Source organism: Curcuma longa, chromosome 5, assembly GCF_044706935.1.
Source record: "Curcuma longa cultivar G26 ecotype Majalengka, Jawa Barat chromosome 5, ITB_CL_G26_1.1, whole genome shotgun sequence".
Classification (NCBI taxonomy): Eukaryota; Viridiplantae; Streptophyta; class Magnoliopsida; order Zingiberales; family Zingiberaceae; genus Curcuma; species Curcuma longa.
This window is the reverse complement of record NC_133865.1, coordinates 639174-653105: the sequence shown is the minus strand read 5'-3', so window position 1 is coordinate 653105 and position 13932 is coordinate 639174. Positions and strand designations below refer to the sequence as shown.

The following is a 13932-nucleotide window of genomic DNA, read 5'->3' as shown; positions in this document are numbered from 1 at the left end:
CTCAAAATTCATCACCCCAAAATCGGGCGGAACAAGGACGGACAGATCGCAAATAAAAAAAATTTCGCCTTTCGCTCCGTCTCCTTCCTTCTCCTCTGCACTGCCGCCGGCGCACCCTCTCCTCCAGCAGCTTCTTCTCGGCGCCATCTCCCTCACCAACGCCGGCTCCTCCAGCAGCTTCTTCCCGGCGCACCCTCCAGCAGCGGCTCCGTCCCCTTCCTTCACGAGGGGAAGTGCCGCCGCCGCTATGTCTTCTGCTGCTGCATCCCCAACTAATCCAACCACGGTCGACGGCGCCGCACTTCTCTGCGCCTCCGCTCTGACAACCGCTTCCCCGCCCGTCATCTACTGGTGCCACCAGTGCGACATGAGCGTCACCCTCCTTCCTTCACGATCGCCCCTGATCTGCCCCGACTGCTCCCGCTCTGATTTCCTCGAAGAAATGGAGCTCACTCCCACCCACCTTCTCTCCACCTCATCCTCCTCTTCCTCTTCGGGCCCTGGCCCTCTTCTCCAATCCCTCCCCCTCGCCCTCACCGATTCTGACGACGGAACCCGATCCGCCTCGGATCCCGAGGAGCGCCGCTGTACGCCTCCTTCCCGTGTCGCGCGGCTCAGCCGCCTCATCGCTCGACTCGCAGATGGAGGCGGCGAAGATCCTCTTCTCTCCCCCCCGCCATCCGCCCCCACCCGCTCTGGCCCCTTTCTGGCCTCTGCCACTTCCATCGACGCCCTTCCCACCGTATGCATCTCCGAGGCTGACGCCGCTGCCATCCCCTGTTGCGCGGTTTGCAAAGATGAGTTTGTACTTCGATCTGCGGCCCGGCGCCTCCCCTGCTCCCATCTTTACCACTCCGACTGCATCGTCCCTTGGCTATCCCTCCACAACTCCTGCCCTGTCTGTCGCTCCCCGCTCCCTGCCCTCAGTGAATCTTCAGTCGATGCACCTGTACGCTCCCTAGGTGTCTCGGCGGTGGGCGAAGGACTTGATGACGCGCTGTCGCTGGCAGTGAAATCTGAACGAGCGAGCGAGCGAGTAACTTTTCCTCCGTTTACTTGCTAGCGAGGGGAGTAATCTTTGGGTTTCCTTTCTCTTTCCTTGGGGATTTATTTTCCTTAGGGATTCCTTTCCTTTCTTCATCCATGCTAGCAAGTAAACTGGGCATAAGACTTTCACTACTAGATGCCTGATCCTCCAAACCCACCTATACTTTCTGCCTAGTGCTTTGATCTGCCAAGACTTTCTACCCAATCCTTTAGACCAAGATTTCCTTGTCCAATCCTCTAAATCAGGTCTTTCTTGCTCAATCCTCTCCAGATCAGGACTTTCTTATCTAATCCTCCAAATCAGGTCTTTCTTACCTAATCCTTTAAATCAGGATTTCCTTTGCTTAGCCGCAACTAGGACTTTCCTGTGCTACCTGCACACTCAATTCAGCTCATTAGTCCACTTTTCAAACCTAACTTGAATCTTTTACCATTATCAAAACTCAGGTTTGATTATCTGGTGCTCCTGCACCAACAATCACTAATGGATGAGCACATCTATGACATAGGTCAAAGAGTACCAATTCTGGAGGGTTGAGAACCAAGTAAATTCCGTATGTCTTTTTTCCTTGATTGTTATATTTTATATTCCATGCCACTAATGCTCTTAATAGAAAAATGAAAGAAACGAACAAATGATCAAGATTCACCCCCTCTCTCGCACGCATCGATCCTACACTAGTCGATTGCTAGGTTCTAACAATAGACTGCTAGCTACCAGTCAAATTAATTAGTTGAGTTGAAAGCATTTTGTTCACTTGAAATAGTTTATTAGTCGATTGCTATAACCTAGCAGTCAGCTATTAGTCATCAATTGTACTGACCAGTTGGGTTGAAAGTGTTCTGTTCATTCGAAGTGGTTTATAGTCGATTGTTATCACCTAACATTTGATTGCTAGAGATACTATGCAAAATCCTGATTTGGGGTTTAGCTCAGCAATTGATTGCTATGCCACCATAATCAATTGTTATGCTAAACCCTTTCCTTGTTTAGGGTTTAATCCATTAATCGATTGTTGGAACCTAGTAATGGACTTATAAATCCTATTTCAGGATTTGCACGCTTAACCCCTTAATCACAAACCTCCTTTTCGTCTGGTATGTATCAGTCGATTGATAGACTCTACCAATCAATTGATACACAAATTTTAGCCATTCTAATGGTCAAAATATGCCTAACTTTACTACTCTCGTCCCACGAGTATCTCATGCTAGATGAACCTCCTATTCTCTGACTTTTGTGCATGGAGTTTCCTCATCTCCAAGTCTTCATTCGCCCATTGCATCCACTCTTGCAATCTACTTAGACTTTTCTTCTATTAAGAATCTAACTCTCAATCTCCTGTGGACTTTCATGCCTTACATCTAGTTTTCCAACTTGCAAGGACTTTTTCTTATCAAGAATCTAGCTCTTAACATTTTTGGTCTTTTCCTACACACTTGTCACACAAGTGAGATCCAAATTTTTACCTAACCTTAGTTATTCATCAAATATTAAAACTTCACATCTAAGACATGATTGTACCAACAAATATATTTCTCATCCTATTTAAGTGTTATTGTAACAATTACAAAGTAACTGCCACAATGTGTTAAAATAAAATTAGTACAACTTAATAAAAAAATACTACACACAAAGTACATTTATATATATATATATATATTTATCAATTTGGTCAAAATTACTAACTAGATTAAAATCACTTTAATACGATCAAAATCATCATTAAAAATGTTGTAACAACTATTAAGTTTAAGCAATTTTACAACGATTTTTTGCTATTGTTGAAGGGATTTTGATTAAATTTAAACATTTTAACTAAATTGATAATTTTTTTTTATACAAGTGTTTTTTATACTATTTTTGAACAAGTTGACTTAAAAAGAAAAATAACTTACTTTAGCATATTGTATCTATTACAATATAGCTGCAATAATAAAATTGAAATAAAAATATTTTTAGGTTGAAAAATATGATGAGATATTATTTTATTTTTTTAAAAAGGATGAAAATAATAAGACATCTTTTGAATTTTAACCATAATATTTTTTTTTAAAAAAAATCATCTTGTACATTTATTCATTTTTTTTTATAGTCTCTAAGATATTTGAGTAAATAAATGAAAGAAACAAAAGATACAAACTTTAAATATAAATTTTGAAAATTCTGTATCCAAGGAACCATATTTATGTACGTATGTATGTATCTATCTAATTTAAAACCTAAAATTCACTAATAAATGCTTGGCTTGTATATTACTTCCACCTCTTTTGTCGCTATTCCGTGCCTTTTCTAGCCCCTTTCTGAAGACTTCGGGGGAACCACAGCGGCAAGGACGATCCCTTTCTCCCGGTTGAACTCCGCGCTCCCGCTTCCTCTGTTCCCGTCCGAACCAGGCGAGAGTGGCCCAGAATCATGTCGCGAGTGAGGGCAAGACGAGGGGACCTGGCGCCGCCGCAGGAGGTTTGACGGATAATTAATTTTCCTCTCTTTTTCCCTCCGCAAGAAAATTTTGATGTTTTTTTTTCCCGTTTGCATTTGATATCGAAAGAATAATCATATTATTTATTTCTATTTTCGCCCAAGTGCATGAATTTCATCCGTCAATCATCCATTTGTGAAAACTCTGCAAGCTAGAAACAGATCAAAGGAGAAAAAACCATAGCGTGTAGGAAATATGTTAGTTTCCTTCATTATGCAGCTCTTGAGATATTTTCAAGTTACTTGATCGAAAAGTTATTGTTGGTAGACTGGAAGTCTCAGGTCTCTATGATTAAAAAGTTAATACTTGCTTGATAAATGACGTTGACGGTTGATTTTATAAGGTTGAGACAGTAACATTAAGGTAAAATAGTTGGAGACTCGATGGAAATTCTTATCTCCAACTTCATTATATGTTTTCATTGATTTGTGTATTTTACTATTCTAGGCCCCCTTGTCCTCCACAAGTAAGCTTTATCTATTGAGCTCATCTTTTATTTGTTTTCTATAAGATCTGTCATGCTTTTTTCCCCCAGCTATAGGAAAGAGATCTTTATTTGGTATAATGTTTACATGTACTTGCAGACCATAGGGAAGCTGGAGAAAATGGTAAATGATGGTAATTTCTATGAAGCTCAGCAGATGTATAAGTCCATGAGTGCTAGGTGCGGATACATCTTATTTTTATCAGACCTTTAGTCTATCCTTTAAAGTTATTGGTGAAGTAGCTCTTGTGATTACAATGCTTGTAAAGTTCAAAGTCATCTCATTTTCATTTTGAGAGATTTCATTGATATACTTATTAATTTAGGCTACTTTTGTGAAATAGGGTTTTTTAAAATAACACTTTGGCAATGCCAACAAAGGGAAAAAGGAACTTAAGTATTAGAAAAGGACTTCTAGAACGTATTATACTACAAATTTTAGGTGCAACATCTATCATGATCAGTATATTTCCTATCTAGAGCTTGCAAACTAGTTTCACAATGTTTTCCCATATTCACCATGTTATGGATGGATTACTAGTAATTACTTCAAAAAGAGTCAATTTGAAAAACCTTGTTGGGTACATTGATTATATTTTCCCAATAGTGCTAAGTTGGGTATTGGTGTTCCTAGAAATAATCATTTTGATTCCTAGTGTACATTACACACATACTAGATCTAAAATCTGTATCAATTAATGCTCCTAGTCTATATAGCAATCACTATCTATTTTAGCCATCACCATGTTGGTCTAAAGACATTTTACATTTTATAAGACACAAAAGCAACAACAATGATTTTAGATTTTAGGTGATTTTAGATGATAGATAATCAACTCAATGTGCAATAGATTGGGACACCGCCGGCCACCATCCCGGGCTTTGGTAGTAGAGGCCGAAACAGAGCAGACGCGCTTCCGAATCGGAATAATATTAAAACTGATAAACATTAAAATGACTTTTATATATATATATATTTTTGGATATATATCGGGCGTGGACGACATATATACGGGTCGCGTAGGAATCCGTCGCACAGTATATCATTTCTATATATTTCTATATATATATATATATATATATAACAATTAAGTTTTTATCCCACTTCCCACTAAGTAGGTTCAGCTATGTGGATCCTTGATGGATTCATATATGGTTTTATGCTGGTTGATAATCTAACTCAACCCTCCTTTATCTGGGTTTGGTATGTATATATATATAATCAAAATAAATTTACAATCACAAGTAAACATGTAGTTAATTGATAAGTAAACACATAATAATAGAACACATCATATTTTACTTTGCAACTTATACAAAAAACACAATTTAATAAAACACATAAGTACATAACAATTGATATTCAAAGGGCAGCTTGGAGTAAGAAGCTCCTGTCAATGTGGTGTCCTGGAGAAGAGTTGGATCACATTGGGTCTAATACACGCAGCCTTATCTTGTATTTTGCAAGAGGTTGTTTCCGTAACTCGAATCCATAACCTCAAGACCATGAATTAAAATTTCGAGTCATGTCACAACCAAAACATCTCGTTTTGTTCGTGGATTGGCATAGGAATGCCTTCAGTGTCAGTGTGTCGTGACGCGTCCGGACTCATCGTGTGGGCTTGGTGACGAGTTTGGACGAGTCGGGGGGCTCGACGACGAGTCCGAACTCGTTGCACGAGCCCAATGATGAGTTCGGATGCATTACACTGGCCCGACGACAAGTTCGAATGTGTCAGCCGGGCTTGGCGATGAGTCCGAATGCGTCGTGCTGGTTGCGCGTGCCCGTAGTCATGGCGGCATAAAACAGGAGTAATGTTTTAAACTTAGGTTTAATTAAATAATTTAGGTTAATAATTTTAGTCAACTCCTACCTATGATTGGGATAATTTAAATAGGTTTAATTAAAGTCTAATGCAATTATCCTAGTAATTTAATATATATATTAAAAAAATTATTTTATTTTTTATTTTTAAATATTTTGATAAATTTTTTTTAGTTAATATATTTTATATTTAAAAATATCGAAACTATATTGGCACGGAACGATACGGTACCAAAATTGTATTGTTTCGGTCCGGGACTGAAACCTCGACACGGTTCGAGATTTTAAACCATGGTAAGAAACTCCAATCAATGTGGGATCTCGGGGAAGAGGTAGACCATATTGGGTTAATTGTATACAGCTTTATCTTGTATTTTGCAAGAGGCTGTTTTCACAACTCGAGCTCGTGATCTTAAGGTCACATGACAATAACTTTACCGTTGAATAACAATTGATATTCAAACTAACAAATTTTAAATAATCATAAAATCCTTAATCTTATTGATATAATTAGCACATTGGAAGAAAACATATAATAATATAGTATAATAATTAATATCACAATTTGTGTTATACTAAAATATCAAAATTTAAATCAATGAATCACAATAATAGTTATTCTAGTACTCTCTAACATTTAAATTTCATTTTAAGTTAAAGTTTTTAGTTTTTAGTTGGGATGGAATTGAATGCTGATAGTGTTGACACGTCGTGTTAGTGGCATCGACGAGGAAGAAGAAAGACAACAACAACAAAATCTTATCCTACTAGGTGGTGTTGGTTATATGGATCCTTCTACGCCATTGAGTTCTATCCCCTACTATATCTTCATCTATACTTTAATAAATTTTATCTTGTTTTATTGTTACTAATCAAGTCTTGTTTGGTCTTCCTCTTCCTCGTTTGATGTGCGTATTTGTCATAATTTTACACCGTCTAACTGGAGCATTTATTGGTTGTCTAAGTACATGTCCGTACTATCTTAAATGTGTCTCTCGGAATTTTTTCTCAATAGATGTAACTCCGACTTTCTCTCTAATGCTTTCATTTCTTATTCTGCCAATCCTCGTAAGTCCACACATTCATCTTAACATTCTTATTTCTGCAACTCTCATCTTCTACTCATATATTCGAGTCATAGTCCAACATTTAATACCATATGACATAGCAAGTTTAACCGCCGTTTTGTAGAATTTTCTTTTAAGTTTTAGAGGTACTTTACGATCACATAACACACCCGACACTTTCCTCCATTTCAACCATCCTGCTTGTATTCTATGTAAGACATCTCTCAATCCCTCCATCGTCTTGCAAGAATGATCATAAATACTTAAAGTTCTCTGTTACAGACAACTTGACATCTCTTATCATAACAATTGTTTCGTTACGTTTAATATTGCTAAACTTAAATTCCATATATTCTGTTTTTATTCTACTAAGCTGAAAACCTTTTACTTCTAGTGTTTCCTACCAAGATTCTAGTTTAGTATTTACTCCTTTACGTGTCTCATCTAATAAAATAATATCATCTGTAAACAACTGCACCATGGAACTGTGTCTTGAATGTGTTTAGTGAGTTCGTCCATGATTAATGTAAAAAGATAAGGACTTAGAGCTGATTCTTGATGTATCCCTATCTTTATTGGAAATGCTTCAGTTAAACCTCCTGAAATCTCTACTTTGGTCGTTATATTCTCATACATATCCTTAATTAGTTCAATATATGCTACGCTAACATCTCTCTTTTATATAATTTTTCATATAATTTTTTTGAGACAATCATAAATATTTTTTAAGTTAATGAATACTATGTGTAGATCTTGCTTTTGCTTTCGATACTTTTCAATTAGTTATCTGAGAAGATGTATACCTTCTATTGTTGATCTTATAGGTATGAATCCAAATTGATTTTCGATCATCATGGTCTCATTTCTTTATTTTTTTCTATTACTCTTTCTCAAAGTTTCATGGTATGACTCATTAATTTAATACCCCTATAGTTTGTACAATTTTGTATGTCTTCCTTATTCTTATATAAGGGTACTGGAGTACTTACCCTCCGTTGATCAGATATTTTTTTCATTTTCAATACCATGTTGAAGGAAGAGCTAACAAAAATTAAGGAGGGCAAGCAACACCAACATTGAAAGAAGAACTAATGTTGGTGGGTAGGCTTGAGGCATTGGAGAATTAAGAAGGGCAAGCGACAAAAATCTGGTAGTATGAGAGTTGATGCATTGAAGAGGAAGTAAGAGAGCATGATGAGTGGACTGTAGGGTAAGGTGACATTATATTGACAAACTGCTGAAACCAGCCAAAAAAGCAAATTAGTTATTATTGGGGGTGCTTGTGTGGGTGTAATTAATGAGCTTGATGTAGGCAGTTTGATTGCCAAAACCACCATTTAGAAATATGGCTGGGTTTGGGTATGCTTTCTCAAGGGCCATAACATTCTGCAGAGAAAATAGTGTGATAAATATGTCTAAAGTGCTTTTCCCATATGAGTGTATTTAGGAAGCTACTTTTCTACTGCAGGTGGGCAGCTGCAAAGCTACGCACCTTAAGATATTTGAATAATTCCAAAAGTTATTATAAAATTAATAAAAAGTTATTTTCATAAATATTATTATTACTATAAATTATAATATAAAGTAAAAGTATACTTCCACATTACTATAAAATATATTTAACACCATCAATATTAACTAACAATTAAATTATAAAACATAAAAATATTAGTAAAAAATTAGAAAATATTTTGAAATAGTGTTTGATTTTTTTATTATAAATTAATTATCATTTATTTCAAATAAATAAAAGTTAATAGTCATTTCAAAATAGCATACAGTAATCTAAACTATAAATATTTTTTAAAGTAATTAAATAAGATCGTTAAGGTTACTGTAATTCAAATGAAGTGCATAATAAAGCAATATCAAATTTAAGTTTCATAATTAAAATTAATATTTAATAACATGACTATTGATATAACGATATCATTTTTGTATTTTTTAAAATTAATTAAATTATTGAAATGCATTATTAATCAATTAAATATATTAAGATTACTATTTCATAATATAATCCATGTTAGTTATATATTTCGAACTTCTAAAAAATTCTGTAATTAATTAAATGAATTTATCCATTAATTGTACTAGAATTGCAATAATATATAACAGATATTATTTTTAGCTAATAAATTAATATTCTTCTTTATTTAAGTGCTAGTAATTTGATAAACCTTGCTTTGGTGCAAAGGGAAAATTTTTTAAATGCACATTTCAAATGCAAAACCAAACACAGCCTTTAAACCTCGATAGAGTAGCTTGAAGTGTTGCTTCTCTAATCCCAAGCAAACTACACGAATGCTTTTTTTTGTCAGAATTGTCTTTTACCCCCACATGTATAGCTTAGTGTGAGCATCACGGAGGCACTATTCTAGTTTTTGATTTTGCTATATTTTTAATATGCCTTTTTGACATGATTGTCTTTCTCTTCACCACTGCTTTGTTGATCACTTTTTTTATAACTAACATTGTTGATTTAAAACAGATATACATCCGCTGAGAAATATTCTGAAGCCTTGGATATTCTTCAGTCAGGTGCTCTAGTACAGCTTAAGCATGGGCAGGTTATTTTCTTGACATGCCATGTTTTATTACTCTAGGAAAAGAGAAAAAACGTTAACTTACTACCAATTGAATGCTTCAATATTTTGATAGATAAGATGAGTTACCTCATGCTTATCTGCTTGATTATCTAGTCTTGTGAGAAACATGTTATTGTGTTGAATATAATGTCTAGTACTACCTAGTATCTGCAAAAAGTTAATATATGTTTTTTATTTTGAGAAAAGAGAGAATATAAACTCTAAAGTTGTAAACATAGTACATAATTTTGTCTAGACTAGTAATTTCCACTTTTATTTCTCACGTGGAAAGAAGGCAATTGATGCAATTTATCTACAAGGAAACAAATAAGCATTCTGATGTAGTGACCTGTTTGCCTTTAATTTTTTTCTCTGATTGCTGAAAATTTATTTAACACAGATCATCCATTTAGTTTGCCTTGTATTGTATTCGTAAGCTCATTGAACTATATCAATACAATCACATATTCCTTTTACAGATTGTGTTCATTTGGTAATTGATAATGTTGTTCAGGAGGTTCATATTAGCCTCTTAATTTTTACAATATTTTGGTCCTTCAAAATCTGTTAAATGTGATCAATAACACTTAATTTCTACTAATCCTGAGTCTTGTGATATCTTCTACCTTAAACAATTTAATTTTCAGTGTCGTCATTTGGAATGGAATACTGGAAAAAAATCTTTTTTCCTTCTAGTAAAAACTTGTCTTTCTTTCAACGAAGTAGATAGCCTCATATGCCTGGTGTTGAAGGTATATAAGATGGACAGTGGAAAACTACTAAGTTTTTTTGATAAGTTATACAATGTTCAAATGCTGTAAGTCTGTTCATTTTGGCATTTACTCTGTATTTTGGTTAAATAGCATACAAGAACATCCATTGCCAGATGCCATTTCTTTTTTGCCTTGTGGATGCTTGGTTTTCACCTTGAAATCTACATCTATTCTCAGTTTAGTTACTACAATTTTGATTAGTTTAGCTATTATATGCTAGTGAAAAACTTCACTTTGTGGCTGATTTGGATGAAATTGAGAAGGCTCAATAAAATGTTTGGGTTAAATTGAAAGTTTAAAATGAGGGGCCAATTGAGGTTCAAAAATAAAATGTGGCTGAGTTATTAACCTAATACTAATTACTGAAAATGTTCTTTTTCAGATGAGATGGTTATTTACCTTGCATTTACAATCTGCATTGTGCATTTTGTCTCCATCAGTTCAAAGTTTTTTTTTGCAAGAACTTGTTTATGTCACATAATTGGTTGTCATTTTTTCTCCTACCAATATCCTGATAAAATAATGCAGGTTACATGTGGAGCTGAGCTGGCAGTTTTGTATGTAGAAACACTAATCAAAGGAAATTTCCCTTATAGCAACGAAACTCTTGGTTTGTGCTTTTCTTTTATTGCACTATATAATATGATTGCTTCTCCTAATTCAATTACTAATATTTTCAAATAAATGCAACAATTTACAATCATAGTTGTCCAAATCCTTTGATACCCATACAATTTAATTGAGTTGGTCTGGACATGTTGGTCGGTTTGGTTTGGCTAGGTAGGTTGATTGGTTCGGTTGGTTGGGTTGAGTGGGCTAGCTTAGTCGGGTTAGAGTGGCTGGTTTGCCAACTTGCTTGATTGACCTTAGCTTGAGAAAGGAAAAACAAATTATTTTTTTTAAAAAATATTTTTCATGAAAACTGTTTTCCACAATTAAATTATTCCAATAGATAATGGAGCCTCTGTGGAAAAGTCCATTTCATAGACAAATATGTATCCCAATACACACACTTACACTTTATCCCCTCTTTCCCCTTTCCAATCTTTTAAATCATCAATTTAACGCCCTTTTTCGAGACAAGATAGCATCGTATAGTCATTAAGTAAATTATTCCAAGACATTTTCATATAATCATTTAATTAAAATATTCTGCAATTATTAATTATACACAAAGAATGTATGGAAGAAATAGACACCCATCTCATTGAAGAATTCCCAATTCTCCATTAAATTAACCCTAAGAACAACCCTACACTCCAAATATGAGATCTACAAAATAAGGACAAGTCTAATGGTTAACTATGATTCTGCATAATCTAACATAGATTGCAACAATAAGAAAGTTGCTCTTGAATAATAACAAGTAAAGATGACAGTTCAATTTATTAGCCTTCCTTGACTAAACCCTAATATCCTATCAAAGAAGAGCTATCTAAGGATTTTGATGTTGACTCATGTTGCCTGAAATGTTTTTTACCATTTTGCCATGGAACCGACATTGATACCCTATAGACATGAATGCCTCAATAGTTTTGTGAGAATTCTATGCTAGCCATCCTTGCATGTTTGTCGACAGAGAGTACAATAATTGATGATCGAAAATCAGAATGATTAAGGCTTTAAATTCATGAAAACTTATTCAACAATAGTAAATGTCAATCAATGAGAGAGAATAGCAATGGTGAGGGCGAGCGAGGACTCTAGGGCTTAGAACAATGACGACAACTTTGGTTGAAATGTAGTTGGAGGAAACGAGAGATAATCATTGACCTTAAAGTAAGCAATCACCGGTGGCTGCTGCCCAAATTGTGATCACTCGACCAAATCGTGATCGACAGTGATAGGGGAGGGGAGGAGTAAATATTGAAGGAAATCGTGAGAGAGGTTTTAGGGATTTTGAGATGCTTTAATATGACTATTTTAAAACTGTTATATTAAAATTCTATCAGTGATATAACTAATTATATAATTGTTATATAGATCCGTAATGTTATTATAAACCCATAACGCTATTATTATATTATATAACTATTATAATAATAATATAATTAATATATATTTATTATATGTTATATAAATTATGTATAAATATATAAATTGTAATATTTAATATATATTATCTAATATATATATATATATATATATATATATATAAATGTAAATTGTAATATATAACTATATATTATATAAATTATTAATTAATTAACTTGATAATTAATTAGCATAATTATAATATGTAAAATTATAATTTTTTATATCAAATAAAAAATAGAAATAAGTTAAAATAAAAACTTAAAAATATTTGAATCTGAAAATTTTAAATAATCAGATGTAGACAATTTAGGATATTTTTAATTAATTCAAATTCATCTAAATTGATTAAACTTAAATTAATTTAAATTAAAAAATCTTAAAATTTTAAATATTATTTTATTATGGCTATTTTGTTATGTGCAATAATAATAAAAATATAAATTTGCAAAATTTAATAGACATTGAAACATTTCACTAGAAAATATTGAAATATGAAATTAACAATAAATAGCTAAAATATAAAATCAACAGTAAGCATTTATAGCAATTAAATATTAATAAAAGTAATTTTTTAATTAATATATAGTAATATTTTAAAAATAAAAAAATATTGAAATTGTACTAGAAAGGCACAATGCAACAATAACAATCAAACCATTATTCCACTAAGTAGGATTGGTTATTTGACTCTTCCTACGTTATTGGGCTTGATCCCTTACTATATTCTCATCTATATTTAAATGAATTTCATTCTATTTTATCGTTGTTAATCAAGTCTTCTTTAGTCTCTCTTTCTCAATTAATGTACGTATTTGTCATAGTCTTACATCGCTTAATTGGAGTATCTATTGTTCGTCTAAGTACATGTTCATGCATGCTATCTTAAGCGAGTCTCTCGGAGTTTTCCCTTAATAGGTGCAACTCTAACTTTTTCCAATGTTCTCATTTCTTGTCCTTCCCATTTTCATATGTTTGCACATCTAATTTAACACTCATTTTTGCGATTCTCATCTTTTACTTGTATGCTTGCTTCTTAGCCTGATATTTAACTCCATATAAAATAACAAGTCTAACCGTCATTTTGCAAAATTTTCTTTTAAGTTTTAGAAGTATCGTATGATTACAAAGAATACTTGATGCCCTCTTTCATTTTAATCATTTTATTTGTATCCTATGCTAAACAACTCTATTAACCACTCCATCTTTTGCAAAAATGGTCCTAGATACTTAAAACTTTCAGTTACACGTAACTCAATAATTGTCTTGGTACGCCTATTACTATTAAACTTAAATTTCATATATTCTGTCTTTACTAAGTCTAAAGCCTTTAACATTTATCCTCTTCTGCTAAAATTTGAGTTTAACATTTACTCCTTCATGTATTTCACCGACTAAAACAATGTCATTGGCAAACGATATAGACAAATAACACCTTATGCTCTACTCAAGAACACGACACAATCCTCCTTAGGAAGACTAAGAGGAGACAGGGCATCCACTATAAATAGAGGCAAGTTGCTTTATTTGCCACTTACTTCCCAAACAAGAAGAGGGTTGCCCATGACGAATACCAACAATCGATGTGGAGAAAGAAGTAAATCACTTAATGACTTAGAAGGTGGATTGTTTGG

General features: G+C 33.8%; 2 protein-coding genes across 2 annotated transcripts in view; both read left to right on the top strand.

Moving 5' to 3' along the window:
* The first annotated feature begins 247 nt into the window (after positions 1 to 247).
* Positions 248 to 1063, top strand: LOC141829110 (E3 ubiquitin-protein ligase RING1-like). The gene has a single exon (XM_074716525.1). The coding sequence runs from the start codon at positions 248 to 250 to the stop codon at positions 1061 to 1063; it is 816 nt and encodes a 271-aa protein (XP_074572626.1).
* A 2266-nt stretch (positions 1064 to 3329) lies between these two features.
* The window catches only part of LOC141829481 (protein GET4), a 42421-nt gene continuing 31818 nt past the window's right edge, over positions 3330 to 13932 (top strand). The window contains exons 1-4 of the mRNA XM_074716963.1: positions 3330 to 3511; positions 4115 to 4194; positions 9395 to 9473; positions 10793 to 10874. Of these exons, the coding sequence (XP_074573064.1) occupies positions 3464 to 3511; positions 4115 to 4194; positions 9395 to 9473; positions 10793 to 10874 (289 nt within the window). The 5' untranslated portion in view covers positions 3330 to 3463. The remainder of the gene's footprint in view (positions 3512 to 4114; positions 4195 to 9394; positions 9474 to 10792; positions 10875 to 13932) is intronic.

Coding starts and splice junctions, on each gene's coding strand:
- LOC141829110 (XM_074716525.1), top strand. CDS start 248: ATGTCTTCTGCTGCTGCATCCCCAACTAATCCAACCACGGTCGACGGC.